The sequence below is a fragment of the Silene latifolia genome, chromosome 7, assembly GCF_048544455.1.
Source record: "Silene latifolia isolate original U9 population chromosome 7, ASM4854445v1, whole genome shotgun sequence".
Taxonomy (NCBI): domain Eukaryota; kingdom Viridiplantae; phylum Streptophyta; class Magnoliopsida; order Caryophyllales; family Caryophyllaceae; genus Silene; species Silene latifolia.
Window position 1 is genome coordinate 42,062,700 of NC_133532.1, and position 18,922 is coordinate 42,081,621.

At 37.6% G+C, this 18,922-nt stretch overlaps 3 protein-coding genes across 3 annotated transcripts; 2 read left to right on the forward strand and 1 right to left on the reverse strand.

Moving 5' to 3' along the window:
- The first annotated feature begins 347 nt into the window (after nt 1-347).
- On the forward strand, nt 348-4,412 carry LOC141592067 (protein RDM1-like). The gene is made up of 3 exons (XM_074412630.1): nt 348-541; nt 3,282-3,461; nt 3,769-4,412. Exons 2-3 carry the CDS (start codon nt 3,326-3,328, stop codon nt 4,134-4,136), a joined length of 504 nt encoding a protein of 167 aa, XP_074268731.1. The 5' UTR covers nt 348-541; nt 3,282-3,325; the 3' UTR covers nt 4,137-4,412.
- A 1,511-nt stretch (nt 4,413-5,923) lies between these two features.
- LOC141592068 (uncharacterized) lies at nt 5,924-11,222 on the forward strand. Its single transcript, XM_074412631.1, has 10 exons — nt 5,924-6,339; nt 7,661-8,002; nt 8,462-8,534; nt 8,811-8,923; nt 9,029-9,113; nt 9,472-9,544; nt 9,841-9,896; nt 10,408-10,473; nt 10,590-10,655; nt 10,782-11,222. Exons 1-10 carry the CDS (start codon nt 6,149-6,151, stop codon nt 10,863-10,865), a joined length of 1,149 nt encoding a protein of 382 aa, XP_074268732.1. The 5' UTR covers nt 5,924-6,148; the 3' UTR covers nt 10,866-11,222.
- A 260-nt stretch (nt 11,223-11,482) lies between these two features.
- On the reverse strand, nt 11,483-13,912 carry LOC141592069 (large ribosomal subunit protein uL13w-like). The gene is made up of 4 exons (XM_074412632.1): nt 13,534-13,912; nt 12,591-12,707; nt 12,380-12,467; nt 11,483-11,851 (listed from the first exon to the last, which is right to left on the reverse strand). The coding sequence occupies exons 1-4, from the start codon at nt 13,803-13,805 to the stop codon at nt 11,708-11,710; spliced, it is 621 nt and encodes a 206-aa protein (XP_074268733.1). The 5' UTR covers nt 13,806-13,912; the 3' UTR covers nt 11,483-11,707.
- Between the last annotated feature and the right edge of the window lie 5,010 nt (nt 13,913-18,922).

Sequence of the window (18,922 nt, forward strand, 5' to 3'; positions counted from 1 at the left end):
AAAACCGGATGATGGATGGATGTCGGGTGAAATTTCTTCATCCAACCCATCTGTCATCCATCATCCGTTTCATCCGTCATCCATCCATCATCCATTTAAGTCGGGTTTTCATTCATCTTTAGGATCGGGTGGGGGTTTTGATGGATGCGGGTGAAATTGACATCCCTAAATGGAATTGAGGACATGAATCTGACCCGATCCGACACAACTCAACTCGACCTGAATGTTTATTGACGCATGTTGACCGTTATCCCAAATAAGTTAACAACAACCCACCCAAAAGTGATCCAAACTCAAAATAACCCGACTCATATTCTTTTAAACCCGAACCACTCAAAATCAAGTTTACGAGACCCGAACGACCCGATTTACCTACTAGCAAGTATACTGTACGGTCTTATTTTTTATGAATACCTGAAAATCCAATCGTAACACTAGTCCAATTTCTACTTCCCCCACCCCCGTCGCGCACATGCCTTGAAGTTCCCATCCGGGTCTGCCATTAAAGCTTCATCTCAAGCTTTAATCTTTATTTACCTTGGTAATTCACTCTTAATTTTTATTTTTTTTCGTTTCTGACTATTTTATTTAAGAGTAGAGTTAGATAATGTTTGATCTAGTTCTTTAATCTTTGATTTTTAGACTGTAAGAATTCGATGGTGACGTTTAATATCTTGCTGATACATCTGCATGATTGTATTACATACATTATCTCTGCTAATTTATGATTACGGGTGTGTATGATCCGGTGGCGGAGCCAGGTTTTGAAGTTGAGTAATAATACAATTAGGTAAACTTGAAAAGTCGGAAATTATAACTAAAAGTTTCAAAATTTCCGTTGTTAAGAGGGCGAGCGTCCCTTGCTAGCCTCACCGTAGGGTTAAAGTTACGATTGTATTGGCGGGTTGTTATCTAGGTATTGCGGCTGTGCATTGCTGGTTTCCCTATTGCTTACTCCCTACGTCCCAATCATTTGTTTACCTTTGATTAAAATATCCGTCACAGAGGATTAAAAATGTAAACAATTGACCTGGTTCGAGTATATGTACACGATGTCTGTAGTGAGTGTTTGCTCAAGTTTCTTATGATCTAAACTTATGTGGTTGAAGAGCTAGCCTTGATAGGTTAACCAGGTGTCGGCTTATGATTGATGTTTAGGATTCCAAACTTTTCGCGTAGTTTTGACCTCTCAAGTCATTGCCTTTCGGACCACCTATCTGTGTTCCTTTTATGAACAAATAGTGTAGAAGGGAGTCGTTCAAATGGATAAGACATACACATTGCTGACATGAAAACATGAGCAAAAAGCAACGGGAAAAGGCGAAGCAACTTATAGAAAATCTCATGTGGAAGGGAATTGAGTCACCCTTAAAGTAAGCTGTTAATTTTCTTTTGATGGTCACCTCCAATTCATCAGTTATTATACGACTATACGAAGTCCACAAAAGAGGCAAGAAGATACTGTTTTTAGTGGAAGTTTTCTCTGAGGACGTATATGCTCAATGAACATATTACATTAGTGAATGACATTCTAATTGTCTGATGTATCAGTAGCTTTTTACACTTGTTTGTTGGTTATAATGTTTTTAGAGTAAAATATCAATTACACCCACGTCAAATGCACTTTTTTACATTTACTCCCACGTCAATTTTTTTTTTCTTTTTATTTACACCCAAGTTAATAGCTCAGGTTAGAAATTGCACCCCAAGCCATTTTCAGGTGAAAAACTATATGAAATGACAAAATTGCCCCCGCGTGTTTCTAACTCTGAATGAAGCTGTGTGACTCTTCATTTTACTTCCCCCCTTTCACTTTTTACCCTAATTTCATCCCAATATTTCCCCAAAATCTTCCCCTTTCAAATTCCCCCAAATTTTCGCATAAATCCCATTTAAATCTTAATTATTGATATATTGATCATCCGTCACCATCAATCACTTTACTAATCATCTGTAAGCTGCCCTTTTATCTCTTCTTTGAAATTTGTTTGTTGGTTAATTTTTTATTTCTGTTGCGTTGATAATGTCGTTAAATTCATTGTCAATCATTGCTATGAAATTATTCAATGTTGTTTATCCTAATTTGCGACTTTATAATTGCTACCCATTGAATTAGTTAGGTTAATTTTGCTCATCCTAATTTCTAGGGTTTTCAATTTCTGGGTTTGGGTTTGAAATTTCTGGGTTGAAGAAGGGAATGGAATGAATTACCTTGAGGATGAGGAAAATAATGGAGGAAATCAAATTAGGGAAAATATGAGAGAAGGATGAAGAAGGGAATGGAATGAATGAGATGTTAAACATCAAACAAACACAAGGTTAATAAAGAAAAGGAAGAAGGGCAAAATCGTCCTAAAAAATATGTTTTAACCCAAAAATTTTGAAATTTGACGGAAATGTGGTCGGAATCCGATATTGGATGCAATTTATAAACTGAGCTATTAACTTGGGTGTAATTTATTAAAAAAAATTGACTTGGGAGTAAATGTAAAAAAGTGCATTTGACGTGGGTGTAATTGATAATTTACTCATGTTTTTAGTCAAACTTTAAGGTATGAAAAGCTTGTGTATAACCATCGTACAATGCTGTATCGACTGTTACTTTGGTTCTATATCTTCTTCTGCGGCTCTAACAAATTTACGCAACCATTGTAATCAAGTTGAAGTTACTAGTGATCTTGTGCTGGAATCTGAAGGGACTGAGCATATATTGGAATCTGAAGTGAGTGAGTGTATATTTATATAGACTACGTAGCTGAAGTATCTTGACTCTCTTTTAATCTCATAACATAAATGGCCCTCGTGTTTCATGAGTAAAGCTTACACTGTTGTCTTGAGTTAATTTTACTGTCATTTTGTAGATAACTTTTTTGGATGTTCTTGTATTTGCTAATAAGAATATTACATCAGGCAGTGGTACTGAGTAGGCAACCTTCAAAAGACAGGTTCTTCTGTTTTTTATAGTATAAATTCTTGGTTTTTGGGTGTGGTGGAGCCACAAGGGTAATTTTGATGCAAAAGGGTTCAAACTCGGGTTATGAATATCCCACCCCACTCACTGACTTTATCCTCTAGATTAGCATTAGTTGACAGCTGTTGATGAACGATTTTTGAACAGTATGAGAGTTGTCGATTTTCTCAGTTGGTTTTCCATAACATTATAGCACTGGCTATGAGCAAATGCTTGCATAGAATAATCAATAATGTCCTGCTCATACTTTCATACTGTTATGCATGCGATATAATTGTTTGACTTTTCTGCCTTCTGCTGTTTGAACCAGACTGACCCAAGTAATACTCCAGTTCCAAAACACAAATTTATAAGATGTCTCTGTCAGTGAACGTGGATATTCTATCATCAGATGATGAGAAAGATATGGAGATAGATACTAGCCCCTCTGCTCATAAACTAACTCCAGAAACCAAGATTACTCAGCCTGCTATTATGAAATCAACTGAAGGTACATATCTAGATGATTCTGATCGTAACAAATTTGATGATGCACAAATTCATTGTTTGCAATTTGAAGGGTGTTTGAATTAGTTCATTATAAAAGGTGATCAAGGCTTGAGCCGAATGCAGGCCGGCCTCGAACATGATTTTGGTGACCCGCAATCGGGCAAGCAGGTTTGGGATGGTTTAATGCTCCCAGCTTATGTGAAATTTCAAAAATGCATTGTCTGTACCATCTTCTTTTGTGATTAAAAGGGATAACCCTGTTGTGACCGAGTCTTGTTCATATTGAACATATTCCTAATATGATGCAGGTTCTATACTCAGAAGGGCAAAAATGTATCAGGAATACATGAACAAGATCCCAATTCCAAACAACCGTGGATCAGTCATTTTATGTAATTCATGGACGGGATTAGCCAAATCTTTGAAGGAATTATACGGGCAACCACTCCACTATCTCACAAATGTCCTCCTTAAGCAGTGGGACCAGGCCCGATTTGAAACCGGTGATGATTATCAGCCGTTGGACACTGTTGTTCATCCTCTTAAAGCAGAATCGACTATCTGGCTCATCGAGGAGGTTCATAGGCGCACAGCATCACATCATCAGCTCTCCAAACTTTGGATGCAGGACCCAGTGTATCATGCATTTATCGACCCTCTCTTCCCTAAAATATGATAACTCGTAGTACTTTAGTGTTACCATTTCGGCCATGGAGCAGCACAAAATCATCTGTAGATGAACGTGTTCTCAATTTTACAGGGCAGCCGAATGCTTGTAAATGGTCTGGCTTGTAGGAACAGCTTGGATGGTAATCAGTGTGGTAGGAAGTAGTGAGTATCGATCGACATGTCCTAATGTAGTACTTTATTCACATGGTTTGTTACACTTCAGTTCTGCACAAATTTTAGGTTTTTAAAAATCATCTGACAACCTTTTTTGCATTTGCATAGATTCACACCTTCTATTTCAGGCATAACGGCATGAGGAATTTTTGCTCGAGCTCATCTTACAGAGTCTTTAACTGATTGAGATTGTCCGATTTCAGCAGAATGGGATAGGCTTACAGTGTACACCTAATTGATTTTGGTGGTTTTGAATCAAGGCTGGCTGACTTCCAAGTTCACAACACTGACCAATCTTAGCCACTTGATAAACGTTTAGGAAAACATTTTACGAAACAGCTTGAAAGAAATGCGCTTTACTGGGCACTACTGTTTTTGCGGGCGCATTAGCATTACTAATTGACCAACGATATAAAAACTTGTTATACTTGCGAGACAAAGGGCTTGTTATTTGCAGTTGATTTAAGTTTAAATCAATCAGCGCAATTGTTTTCAATTTAGCTTAGATTGCTTCACTTCAAATTAATTAATTAGCATTAAGGAGTGACTTTAGAAATCAAATAAGTCGCTACTTGGAGTAACGACTTATCCTAAGTAAAAGCACAAAGCCCGTTTTAAAATACATAAACGGGACACTTGTCGATGCTACAAGTCTGCAACCAGATTGTCCCATGCTTTTGTAGCTTTTCTATCAAAAAATCACCTTCTCAAAGGATGAAGTGGACACAAGACAACCTCAAAAAATCTACAAATGGGTATAAACTCTCAAGTATCAAAAATCACAAAATGTTTCCGTGGCATGTACTCCAACTCAAGGAACATGCCCTTTCCACTTTCTAGTTTCTACTACCATCCCCAAATTTCTCTACCTTTTTTTTTTTTTTTTTTTGAGGGAAGCCATAACCGTTACTTTCGGTGCACAGGGTAGATCCTCGGGCTATATGATAACCTGCAAACTACGTATAACAAGTAAACTTCCCGATAAATACTCTACAAAATTGTTCTTTGAGAGGCTTGAAGCCTTGTAGGGGATACTCTTGGTCGACACCAAACAAATTAATTAAACACAAATTCTCATTATAGATGAGAGATATCCGTCTATAGTTATAGACGGGCCAAATATCCACTCATTTTAACTATAAGACAAGCAACAAGTTGCATGGTGGAGCCAAAAAATGTTAGCATTTTAAGCATATTTGACCCGTCTCTCACTTTAGACAGATATATCCGTCTATACTAAGATTAATTGTTAATTAAAATAAAAAAATACTGTTAATTGATATCAATTGTTACAATTAGTCTTGTTGAAGATGGGTCGGAGTATGACGGGTAATGACACTCACAAAACGGATAGGGGGACAAGGTGGGGGCACCCCATGCAATTAGTAGATTATACAACTGGTTGTATGTAGTTTATGTACAACCTTTTCAATGTTGTCGAGTTTTGTTATAAAGTTGTCGAGCTTTATTAACAAAATGTCGATTCTGACAACAAAGTTATTGAGCTTAAGAGGAATAATTATTAAACTCAATAACTTTTTAAATTAGCTCAATAACTTATAAAATAGCTCGACAACTTTGTGTAAAAAATTCAACAACTTTGAGGCGGTTGTACAATGCTAATGTACAACTGGTTGTAAGATAGTATTTGTGCACCCCATGTGCTTCCCTCTTTCCTCTATTTGGGTCATTTGTGAGAGAAAATGATATCCGTTACGTGCCGTCTTACAACACACTAATTACCGCCCTATAACCCCCTTTGTTTCTCTTCTGTTGGTCAGTTTGTTCAACTGTTGTTTTGACTCGTCAATACTAGAAATAATAACAAAGGTTGAATGCAAAGAAATGTATTCTTCCATGGCAGCAGTCCTCGCTCATGGACACTTTGTAGCTCCACATTCAATATTACCAACTGCCCATGTCTCCATTTCTCCTCTACTCAAGCTTTCAAACAACTCTAATGCCTGCTTTACTCCCTTTTCCTGCAAAAGGCCTCTTTTTTCTTCTTCTCATTTTCCCAACTACTCACATTTCCGGTATCTCTCGCTTTTTTTTTTTTTTTTTTTTCTGTTCTACTAACATTTTTACTCATGTATGTATATATGTATGCAGTGGGGTATAAAAGTTTTAGTTAAAATTTCCGAATTTTTTTCGAGTTTACCTTACGTCCTTACTGCATTACTTGTTTCGCCCCTTACCTAGAAATCCTGACTCCGCCAATGTATGTTACTTATTTGTATGTATGTCTGTATGATTGGATGGTTTTGCGAAGGTACCTTGATGAGTAAGGGTAATGGGATGATTGTTGAATTTGGTGTTGGCTAACATGAACAAGAAGTTGTTTAGATAGCTGCAAGAATGTATAAAGGTGGGTGATTTGAGGACAAATTGAGATGGTAAGAAAAGAAGAAGGAAATAGAAAGCTAAGGGAATAAAAAACAAGTGTGATTGAGGAAAACTATATAGTTATCTCATCTATTTTATTGACTCACTATTTTCTTCGCTTTTTATATTGTTAAGTAATAGCCGATTGATGCAATTCTCAACGCAATTTTCATCATGTGTTTGAGCGTATGTGTAAGGTTGTACTCCCTCCTATTCTTAATAACCCTCCCCTTTCATGGAGGGCACGGGAATTAAGGGAGGGGAGTATTATATGGTAAAGTATTGTAGTGGGGTAGGAGATTGGAGAGAGGGAAGGTATTGTGTGATTAAAATAAGTATTGTTGTGGGGTAAGGTGATTAAAATAAGATAAAGTATGAGTATTGTGGGGTATTGTTGTGGGGTGGGGTGATTAAAATAAGTATAAAAGTTTGTCAAATAAGGAAATAGGGAGAGTATTGTGAATAGACGAAAAAGGAAATAGGGAGATACGAGGGAGTATATATTTTACACCCTTTTCCTCCAATAGGTAGGTTCCTTTGAGGCAACAGAGTTATGTTGTTTGTCATTTGTTGTCAGAATTAGGCGGTTTATTATGTGGTGTAGCTCAATAGGTTGCTGAAAATGTACTAATATAGTGTAGATGGGTTTTGTGCTTATCATCTGGTTATATGTCCAGTCGGCCATTTTAGCTATGTGCTCGGTTAAGAGTAATCTCTTAGTTTTCCTTCATGTTGTCGTTTGATACTGTGACATGTGACTTTCTTAGGGTTTAGTGTAATTGCTGGCTGTTTATTGCGTTGTTCTACTTTTAAGTGATTCACGAAGGTAGAAAGTTGCTTAGGCTTGATGGAACATATTGACATGGTTTTATTAGATCGTTTTCTTGTGACATTTAAATGCTGGTGTTGTAGTGAACCCATATGAGGCTGCATTGTATGATTATGAAACTGTATCATGGTTGCTGTAAATAGGATCAGAAGCTTTCAATCACAGGACGACAGAGCTGATGATTCTGCAAACTCTAATGATTCCTTGAATGAAGTTGATAGAGTGAATGAGTTGCTAAAGGACCAAAAGCAAGAAAATGATGGCAAAGACAATTATTTTGTGGCAAAATTAGCAATTGGCCTGGGAGTGGCTGCAACTGTAACTTTCCTGTCTATTACTCTCAAGCAGCAAGATGTTGGATCATCCCTTGGAATTGGAATCCAGCGTCTAGCTGACGTGTCATCTTCTTCCAGCTCGGCAGCACCTGTTGGCTTCTCGTTCAAAGCGTTTGGTCACAGAGTTGTACTTCCAGAATATGCTCCAGGGTGTGTATTACGATCCTTAATCTAAATGTATAATGTTCGGTCAAACACTGTATGCTTTAGTTTCATCAGTTTGCTTTTAGGGGAACGGAGTATAGTATTTTCCTGTCCATGTTATCAAGCTTCAATTCTTCAGTAAGGATGAATATGTCTTGGAACCAATAATTAGTACATCTATTGTTGCATCACTATAATCGTCAAGAATGGCATTAACAACTATTCCCTTTGTCCCTCTAAAAGTTTACCTATGCTATCATAGCCCGTCGTCTTAACTGCTAGCTTACCTTGCCTTTTTAGGCGTTTTTGGTGTGGGGGATAGTGAATGTGAGACACTGTATAAAAAAACTGATTTAAAGCAACTGTGACTATCTGCAGAGATAGAGGCAGGATATTTGTTCGACGTTGTTCTAATTGTTATGTTAAGTAGACATAACGTTTGATCTTCAATATCGCATTGTGCAGGTGGGTCTATTTTTGGTTGCTCATGGCTGCTGGATGCGGGCTGTTTATCAGTGAAGAGGCCTTAAATATATGGGTCTGTCCTTTTTGCCGGTATTTCTGTTTTACAAACTAAGAATTTGACATACCACGATCATCATCATATTCATGTACTCTCCCCATTCACTTAAACTCACTACACTTGTTTTTGAGCCAAAGTTTTAGGAGATGAAATACATATATGTGAGAGAATAATGGAAAAAATGTGGTGAATTAATTTAAATGTCGCGCAAAGGAAAATGTAGTGAACTCAATTCAATAGAGGGAGTAGTACATACCTTTATTTGAGAGCATGCTGACATTTTTACAATAGGTTGGCATAACCTTAGCCCGGAAACTTTGTTTGGATGGGACATGGCAATCTTTTGCTGAATCATTCTCCAGAAGTGGCCCATACATTATATCTACTGTCTTGTGGGTTTACTGGTAACTGACTTTCTCTCTCTTTCTTATGCTTATAACTGTAGTCATCATATTGCCAAGAGAGATTTACCTGTTTGAATGAACCTTACAAGTTCTAAAATTTTTCAGGGGAGTTTGCATCAGTGACATGATACCGTTTTATGTCGGGAAGCTTTTCAGGCAGTCAGGAGCTTCTGATGATGTGTGTTCTAAGGTTTGCTCAATCTTCTTGACATTATGATTCGTATCTGAACATTGTGCTACTTGCTTCAACTCTTATCTTGGTTGTTGATGCTTCCCGCTCTTTCATACTCCCTCCTTTCATTTGGATTTGCTACATTCATTTTCCTTTTTGAATCATTCGCACCAATTTACTAGATTTCCACATTTACATTAATTTCGAAATCCAGTGTCCATCCACCTGCTCACACCATCCACCCACTTGACATATATAACCTTCGCACTTACTCCTTCCTTAAAACTCGTGCTAGGAAATGTAGTGAATCCAAAAGAATGGAGTGGGTGTTTCTTTATGTTTGTAATTCTTATAGATGCCCTGTTTATATATGCAGTTAGGAATAGGTAGAGAGAAGCTGGTGAAGATTACACGCGCTGTTCAAAAATATGGCAATCTCAGTGGTTTTGGTAATTTCGCTGGGACTTACCGATAACTTTATTCCTCTTTGTTTACAGCTGTTTTCTTCCTGAAATGGGACCTCTTCGTCCTCCGGTTTTTGCTTTTGGTACATTTGTTTTTACAGTATGTGTTATGAAGCTTACTTGGACTGTTTGAGATAACTATACATGACTAATGCTTTTTTCGACAGTTTAACTTAGTCTTTGATGGTTGTGTCTCCATCCTTCTCTGTAGAAATCTCGTCTCTCATTATCTAGTCTTACTTTTCAATATGTAAGTCTATGTTTGCCATGCTTTTATACAGTTGAGCGCTTCTCTCTTGGAGTGAGGAATCCAACGGCATTTCTTGCTGGAGCCATGGTTAGTACCGTCTTTTGTCAAATGTCAATTTAGCTTTAACTTCTCGTTTTCATTTTCAAACATAGTGGTTGAAGTTGACTGCAGAAACTCATATGGAACTGTTATATACTAATATACATATAACAATCTCATTTCGTGTTATAATTGGTACTCCCTCCGTCCCGGTCAATTGTTGTCCTTCGGTTTTGGCACAAATACCAAGGAAAGAAGAGATGGCCAATTACTAAATGACATGTGGACCAATTTGAATGTGAATGATCAAATTCATTCTTAAAATATAAAGGACAACAATTAACTGAAACACCCAAAATGGAATAAGACAACAAATGACTGAGAAAGAGGGAGTACTTCATAATTGTGTATGTGACTTGTTGAGTTCATGCAACAACAATATTACGGGAGACTAATTAGGTATTTGTGGTTCTTCGCACATAGTCCTAGTGTCGGGGCCCATGATAATTTCTTGATCTTCAGTTGTCATTTTTTGCTGAGGACGATGTTGTAAATACAGGGGGTTTCTCCTGAGTGTTTCTTTGCTGGTGTTTGCTGTGGTGGTCTCGTCACTTTACCTATTCAGGTTAGTGTTGTTGGCTTGACTGGTGTTTATAAATCAGAGAATACCTGCATTGACTATAAATACTTCCTGAATTGGTAAGGTTTATCTTGTGTGGATTTTGATTTTGGTGGTTGCAGCTGGCTATTGGATTTTTATTACGAGAACGCCCTTTGTTTGCTGTTGCAACTGTTGCTTCTGTAGTGGTAAGTGATTTTCCAGTAATGGCAAATTTACTTACGTCTCGTGTAAGGATGATAATACATTCAGACCAGAGTCACCAGACCCGTTGTTGACTCATCGGATTGACTCATCTCTATTGCTCCATTCAGGGCATTTGGACCATATTTCCATACGCGGTGGCTGCTTCAACGGCATTATTCTTCTATTTGCGACAAAGATATTCTTCGACATAGACGTACAGCATCGGCCCCATACATTTTACTATTCTTCACATTGTAGAGCACCGAGATTCACTCACTTTAAACCTACCAATGCCTAGTGTCGGTGGTAATTTCAATGGCATAGGTTTGATAGTAGCGGAGTCATTCTTAGTGTAGCGGAGCACCGAGCACCGAGATTCACTCACTTTCTGCTCGATATCACAGAGTGGAAGGTTGATTATATCATTGAATATATTGATCTTTGTTCTCGCTTTTTATAGAAACCTAAGTTTCACCGTGTTTCGTCATTTCTGCATATTTCTATTTTGCAGTGTACAAGTGTGAAACGTGATGATGTTATAGATAATATATGGAAGCAGTTTACTTTTCTGTTTAAAGACGACACGAGCTGATGTAATAGATAAATATGTGAAGCATTAAGCATTTAAGCATAGGTAAAATCTAAAAAATACACTCGAAAAAAAATCTAAAAAATGCACTCCAGTGTCAGATGCGGCACAAGGCCAGTAGAATATACGGAGTATGTGGGAACCATTGTCATGATATCCGTCTTGATCAGCTTACATCTATTTCAGATTTCATTTTTTCGGTTTTATGTCGACACTACAAGCAACAGTAACACAATAGAATTTAGAGCAAAAGAACTAAATATTGGAAGAAGTTGAAGCCCTGAAAGTCAGTACCACAAAATATGGTGCAAGATTCACCTAGAACATTCAGTAACCGTGCACAACAAATAAAAGCAGATTCAAATGATATCTGACAAAGTAGAAAATCAAAAAACACAACGGTCGAGTACATAAGATTAACTGAAATGGTCTGTCTATCCTTCTCAAAACGGCATGCAAAGATCATCAATACTTGACAGCAGTAAGAATGTCTAACTGAGATCCAAGCTTCTCTTCAGCAACCTTCTCGGCCTTAACCCTCAGTCTAGCGAGTTGCTTCTTCCTCTCATAGGCAACCTTTGATCTCTCCTTTCGCTTCTCTTCCAGCTCCTGTTTACCAAAAACACCATTGTCAGGGCCGTCTAAGTTAAGACACCACTACCAAAACGCACTTTAACACAATAACTTTGCTTTGTAATCAGAATACTATTATGCTAAAACACCAAAACACGGGTTGTCCAATACAATCGTGCTTCCAAGTGATGAGGTAGAACATTTTTAGGCAAAGATGTAAACAACTGACCAGGATCTCAGCAACTCTACACAGTAGAGTTTTGAATGAACTCGAGGATCACAACACAACTCCGCTAGCTAGAATTAACATCCTAATCTAAAACAGTAAGACAGATATACGTTTTGGCGGATGCTAGTAAGGCAAACATATACTCCGTAGATGTACAATATATTTCATAAATAAGAGCTAGCAATAAAAGAAAATTTTAACAAGCCACATCGACACACAAGTTACATTGTCAAGAAGAGACCATTTAAGCCGCCAAGGATAAAATCGCAAGTCATTGCGAAAAGAATAAATACCTAAGCAAAAAACCAACAATCAAGAAAGTAGGTTGAACATACCTTGATGGTATCATAGTGGTTCCAGCCAACTTCCTTGGATAGACGGCCTAGCAAGCAGTACTTGTGTCCCTTCTGGAGCCTTAACACCCTGCATCAATCCCAGAAAACAAATCATTCAACCAGAAAAATAGACAGTTACTGAACAGAGTAGTACGTCAATGATCAGCTATATTAAATGAGAACAAAAGAGAGAGGTCGAGAAGGAACTCACTTAAGAGCATCAGGAACAACCATCCTCTTGACCTTGTCATAAGGAGGAGGAACACCCTCGTAAACCTTCAACCTAGCCAAAGCAGCAGCTCCTCTCTTGGTCTTGTGTGGAATCATCCTACATACAATCAACCACATTGCACACCCACAAACTCAGACAACCAATTAAAACAACCCTAAACCAAAACCCAACAAGTCGATCAAATCAACCGCACACTCGCAAAGACGAATTCAAAACAACCACAGTGGCAGATAAAACATACCCAATAAAAACAAACTACTCTGAATATCATTAGTGACAGATTGTAACACATAAACACAAAACAATCTTCTCATACAAGAGATGATAACCAACAAAATGAAATGTACTCCCTCCGTCTCAATCATTTGTTTACCTTTAATATTCTTTGTGAGGTGTACTTCAATCAAAGGTAAACAAATGATTGGAACAGATGAAGGAACATATTTATCCAATATCCAATTCTCTTTTTCTAATGAAAAATACTCCTACTGTACCAAAAACCCAATCATTTGTTTACAATTGATTAAAAGATAGATCCTTGAGATGGAGTTAATAACAATTAAGAGCGAATATAGAGATGAACAATTACAGACCCATAACACCAAATCTCTCCAGCATTTCATATACAAAACAACATAAAACCCTCCAGCATTTCATATACAAAACAACATAAAACCCTCCAGCATTTCATATACAAAACAACCTAAAACCCAACACAATTACATTCACACAAAAACATCACTAAATCTCATACTCCATTCGTTCACTCAAATTTTATACGTTTGTTCAATATATTCGAGACGTATTTTAATCAAACATATAAAATTGGACTACCCACAAAATATACTCAATAACCCATTAGGAAAATGAAACAAAACAAGGTAACGATAAGACGGTCTTAAACAAGAATTTGAATACGTACCCACGAACAGTTCTCCAGAAGATCTTAGAAGGAGCACGGAAATGAATAGGGCCATGAGAAGGTTTAGTATTCATACGTTTACGAAGAAAACGAAGATACTTCATTTTTTGACGAACAAGACCTCCTGAAAGTGCAATCTCTTCACATCTGACAACAACTACTTTCTGTCCAGAAAGAAGTTCCTTAGCAACAATGGAGGCCGTGCGTCCTAACATGTGGTGTCGTGCATCTATCACTACCCTTTTCGACATTACTCCTGATCCTGACACCATTTTTGATTGATGCTGGAGGTTTACCAAGCTCTGCGGCTGTTTTGTGTTGGAAGGGAAAAGGGAAATGAATGAAGGAGTGAATAAATGAGGGGAGATTTCTAGGGTTTATTGGTTTGATGGACGGATCAATGGGTTATGTGGGTTTTTGTTTGGCCCATGTTAGATTGTTAGGTATTTTTGGGTTCTTTTAGAATCGATAATTATCGTGTGAGATCGGTTTATTGATTTAGGCCTGGCAAAATTGAATTGAGTTGTATCCGGATTTCAGCCAAAGTAAGGCTTGAATAGACTCGTAACATAAGATAATGACTCAACCTGAGTTGAATCATATGTTTATCGTCACGTGCTAACCAGTACTTTTAAATGATCCAAAATCATTCAACCTAATCCTTTTAAACCAGAAATGATTAGTAACAAACTTGATTGACTTGTTTTTGCCAAGTTTGTTATCATATAACAAGCTTAAAACATGGATATCTTAGAAGGATGACAGACTTTCTGAAGCGTCGTGATAAAGTAATGCACGTAAAATAAATTAATACATTTGGAGTTATTGTTATTAGGCTAGTCTGACTTACAAGTGATCATGGGTGGGGCACGCGTGGGTTTGGGTAGGTCAACGGTACCAAAACTGACCCATGTGCACGAACAAGCTAGGTGTGGGCTTTAGTGAGCCCAAACAGGGCCTTATGGGCTAAGTCACACTTTTAAGCTTACAAGTTTTTGGGCCCGGCGATGCTCGGGCTTCACCGTCTAGGGTTTTCTGAGACATATATTTCTTAAGATGAGCATTACTCGTGGTGTGGTTATATTTGATAAAACATTGACAATACATACAAACACCTACATGTTTTTACATGATTTTTTTTGTGCACAAAAAGTATCATGATACCATCAATACTTCTGACCAAAAAGCCGTGTCTTGTATGCCAAGAAGATCCATCAGTGCACTACGCTGCTTCCCTGAGATTTTAACCAAAACGTTATGCCTCCGCCTGAGCTATATGTCCTTGAGATAGATGTTTTAAACAAAAATTGTGTTATGTCCTCTGTAGGATGTTTTGCAAAAAGCGGACATTGAGAATGGTTATTTGGAGCTGGTTATATCATCTATGCAGATGGTTATTTGGCGTGCTAAATAAAAGCTTCATTCTACAATTTCTTTTGACACGATAGATTGATTATCGTGTTTCTTGGAGACTTAAGAAAGAAGGTTTAGTATTCATACGTTTACGAAGGTTTATTGGTTTGATGGACGGATCAATGGGTTATGTGGGTTTTTGTTTGGCCCATCTTAGATAGATAGGTATTTTGGGTTCTTTTAGAATCGATAATTATCGTGTGAGATCGGTTTATTTATTGATTTAGGCCCGGTAAAATTGACTTGATTTGTATCGGATTTCAAATCAAAGTAAGGCTTGAATAGACTCGTAACATAAATTAATGACCCAACCCGAAATTTGAATCATATGTTCATCGTCGCGTGCTAACTAGTACCTTTAAATGATCTAAAATAATTCAACCTAATCCTTTTAAACCCGAAATTATTAGTAACAAACTCGATTGGCTTGTTTGCCAAGTTTGTTATCATATCACAAGCTTAAAACATGGATATCTTAGAAGGATGACAGACTTTCTGAAGCGTCGTGATAAAGTAATGCACGTAAAATAAACTAATACATTTGGAGTTATTGTTATTAGGCTAGTCTGACTTACAAGTGATCATGGGTGGGGCACGCGTGGGTTTGGGTAGGTCAACGGTACCAAAACTGACCCATGTGCACGAACAAGCTAGGTGTGGGCTTTAGTGAGCCCAAACAGGGCCTTATGGGCTAAGTCACACTTTTAAGCTTACAAGTTTTTGGGCCCGGCGATGCTCGGGCTTCACCGTCTAGGGTTTTCTGAGACATATATTTCTTAAGATGAGCATTACTCGTGGTGTGGTTATATTTGATAAAACATTGACAATACATACAAACACCTACATGTTTTTACATGATTTTTTTTGTGCACAAAAAGTATCATGATACCATCAATACTTCTGACCAAAAAGCCGTGTCTTGTATGCCAAGAAGATCCATCAGTGCACTACGCTGCTTCCCTGAGATTTTAACCAAAACGTTATGCCTCCGCCTGAGCTATATGTCCTTGAGATGGATGTTTTAAACAAAAATTGTGTTATGTCCTCTGTAGGATGTTTTGCAAAAAGCGGACATTGAGAATGGTTATTTGGAGCTGGTTATATCATCTATGCAGATGGTTATTTGGCGTGCTAAATAAAAGCTTCATTCTACAATTTCTTTTGACACGATAGATTGATTATCGTGTTTCTTGGAGACTTAAGAAAGAAGGTTTAGTATTCATACGTTTACGAAGGTTTATTGGTTTGATGGACGGATCAATGGGTTATGTGGGTTTTTGTTTGGCCCATCTTAGATAGATAGGTATTTTGGGTTCTTTTAGAATCGATAATTATCGTGTGAGATCGGTTTATTTATTGATTTAGGCCCGGTAAAATTGACTTGATTTGTATCCGGATTTCAGTCAAAGTAAGGCTTGAATAGACTCGTAACATAAATTAATGACCCAACCTGAGCTGAATCATATGTTCATCGTCGCGTGCTAACTAGTACCTTTAAATGATCTAAAATAATTCAACCTAATCCTTTTAAACCCGAAATTATTAGTAACAAACTCGATTGGCTTGTTTGCCAAGTTTGTTATCATATCACAAGCTTAAAACATGGATATCTTAGAAGGATGACAGACTTTCTGAAGCGTCGTGATAAAGTAATGCACGTAAAATAAACTAATACATTTGGAGTTATTGTTATTAGGCTAGTCTGACTTACAAGTGATCATGGGTGGGGCACGCGTGGGTTTGGGTAGGTCAACGGTACCAAAAATGACCCATGTGCACCGAACAAGCTAGGTGTGGGCTTTAGTGAGCCCAAACAGGGCCTTATGGGCTAAATCATGCTTTTAAGCTTAAATGGACTTTCGAGACCCTAAGATTTACGACTTATCAAAGAACACAAATAACATAATACGTTTAATTAGTACCTTAAAATAACATACGTAGCTTATTATGTGAGAAATATATGATTTAACGCATATGAAATGGTTATCAAAAGTAAGACAAAGACAAAAATTGTCATAGAATGCTTAGTGAAGATCAACTTGTAAGTAACGCACTTCGTGCCCTTGTCCTTCGCTGTAAGCATTTAATCCGTGACAGCCACGCAGTCAAGGTGGAACATATTTATCAAGAGGCAAATAGGGCTAGTGATTAGCTAGCACACCAAGGAGTGTCAGAAGGTCGACATTTCTTATCCACTAGTCGAGTTTAGAGCGATCCTTTTAGATGACATGTCGGGGTTCTCACTTCTCGTTTAATATAAAATTAGTTACATTACTTGGGGGCCTCAGGGGACAATATTTTTTCTAGTTACTCTCTCTCTCTCTCTAAAATCCTCCTTTTTCTCTCCACCTTTCCAAACTCCCCAAGTCTTCTATTCACTACAACCGCTGCATCCCTCCTTCCACCCCTGCTCCACCTCTGGTTCCACCGGAGATATGGCCCCCTGTAACTGATCTCTGACGGTTCCTACACCTAGATCATGGGTTAATTTTGGCTTCCCTTTAAATTGCACCTTTCTCCTTCAACCTCCGATTTGTCTTTGTGTGTTGAGATGAGTTCTGTTGGTTTGATTTGTACCAGGTTGTTTTATATGCATTTAATTGGTCGTAATTCTCCCTTTTTTTCTATGCATGTTGGTCAATTTTGAGACGGTTTTTAGCCCTATTACTTGCATTTTGTCCCCCTAATTCTCGTTCTATGATTTTGTATCTCACGTTGTAGGAATTCAGACGGAAAGGAAGAAATGGGAGCAAGTTAGGAAGTCGCGAAAATTGCATAGGAGAGAAGTGGAGAAGAAGCCGAGAAGAGCCTCCCAGCCGGCCGATCGGCAGCCGGTCTACCGGCTGGGCGCCCTCCCAATTAGCCAAGGAAGAAAATAGAAGGAAATGAAGCAGAGGATTCCCAAATGGGTGAGCCACCGGCAGTCGACCCACCGGGTTGTGTACACTAGATTTTGAAGGGAAAATGCAGGACTCCCAGCCGGCGAACATACCTGCAGTCGGCACCTCGGCTAGGCGCACCTGACACCTCCAGAAATTGAAGAAAACTTCCAGAGAACTCCCAGCCGGGAAGGCCACCGACGATCGGTCCACTGGCTGGTCGCATTTTCAAGTCCTTGTAATTCTTGACCTAATTTGTGTGAAATTTATAAATACCCCCTTCCTAATTTCACTTGACACATTAACCTAGATCCGAATTTATTCCCTAATTTATGCAATATTTCCTTAATCAAAGCATTAATCTTTCGTTAATTATAACTTAATTACTCTTTATTTTAATTTAGATCTACTCATTCCAATAGTTTACATCTAGTTATTGGGTTGTAATTTGAAGACTTGAAGAAATTCATCTTCTTTATATCATTCCAAGTTTCCTCTTTTAATTAATATTGGTATAATTCTCATCTTTATTTCATTTCCTTTCGATTTTACATGTTTATGTTTGTTTGATTTCCTATTTGTTAAAAATGCTTTCCTTTGTTTGTCTCATGCTAAAGTTTTCACCTTTTATGTTTATTGTTGCAATTATGTATTAGTGGTGCCCAGGGGCGAACCCAGAATTTATTTTTCGGTGTAGCAAAATTAATATTTTAGTTATTATAAAAAAACGTCAACGATACGAAAATTTTTAGAAGTATAATGTCACATATTATGCGACAAATTTTCGTATATTAAAATTCATGAACAACTTATTTCCCATCGGGTAATCCGCAAGTCGAATCCGTATATTGAAAATTTGAAAGGTATACTCGCTAATTTGATGAAAACAAGTTTTCTTATTAGCTATCATATTTCCAAAAGATTTATTGTGCATATTAAAATACATGATTATGCATTTTAACAATTCAACCGAAAATACCAAAAAAAATGGCAATTGAAAATTGAAAATTCTCCCTTCTTGTCAGGGGCGTCTTAAAGTAAATGGATGTCTGGTGCACCATAAAAAATGAGGCCCCAAATATAAATGTATAAGGATA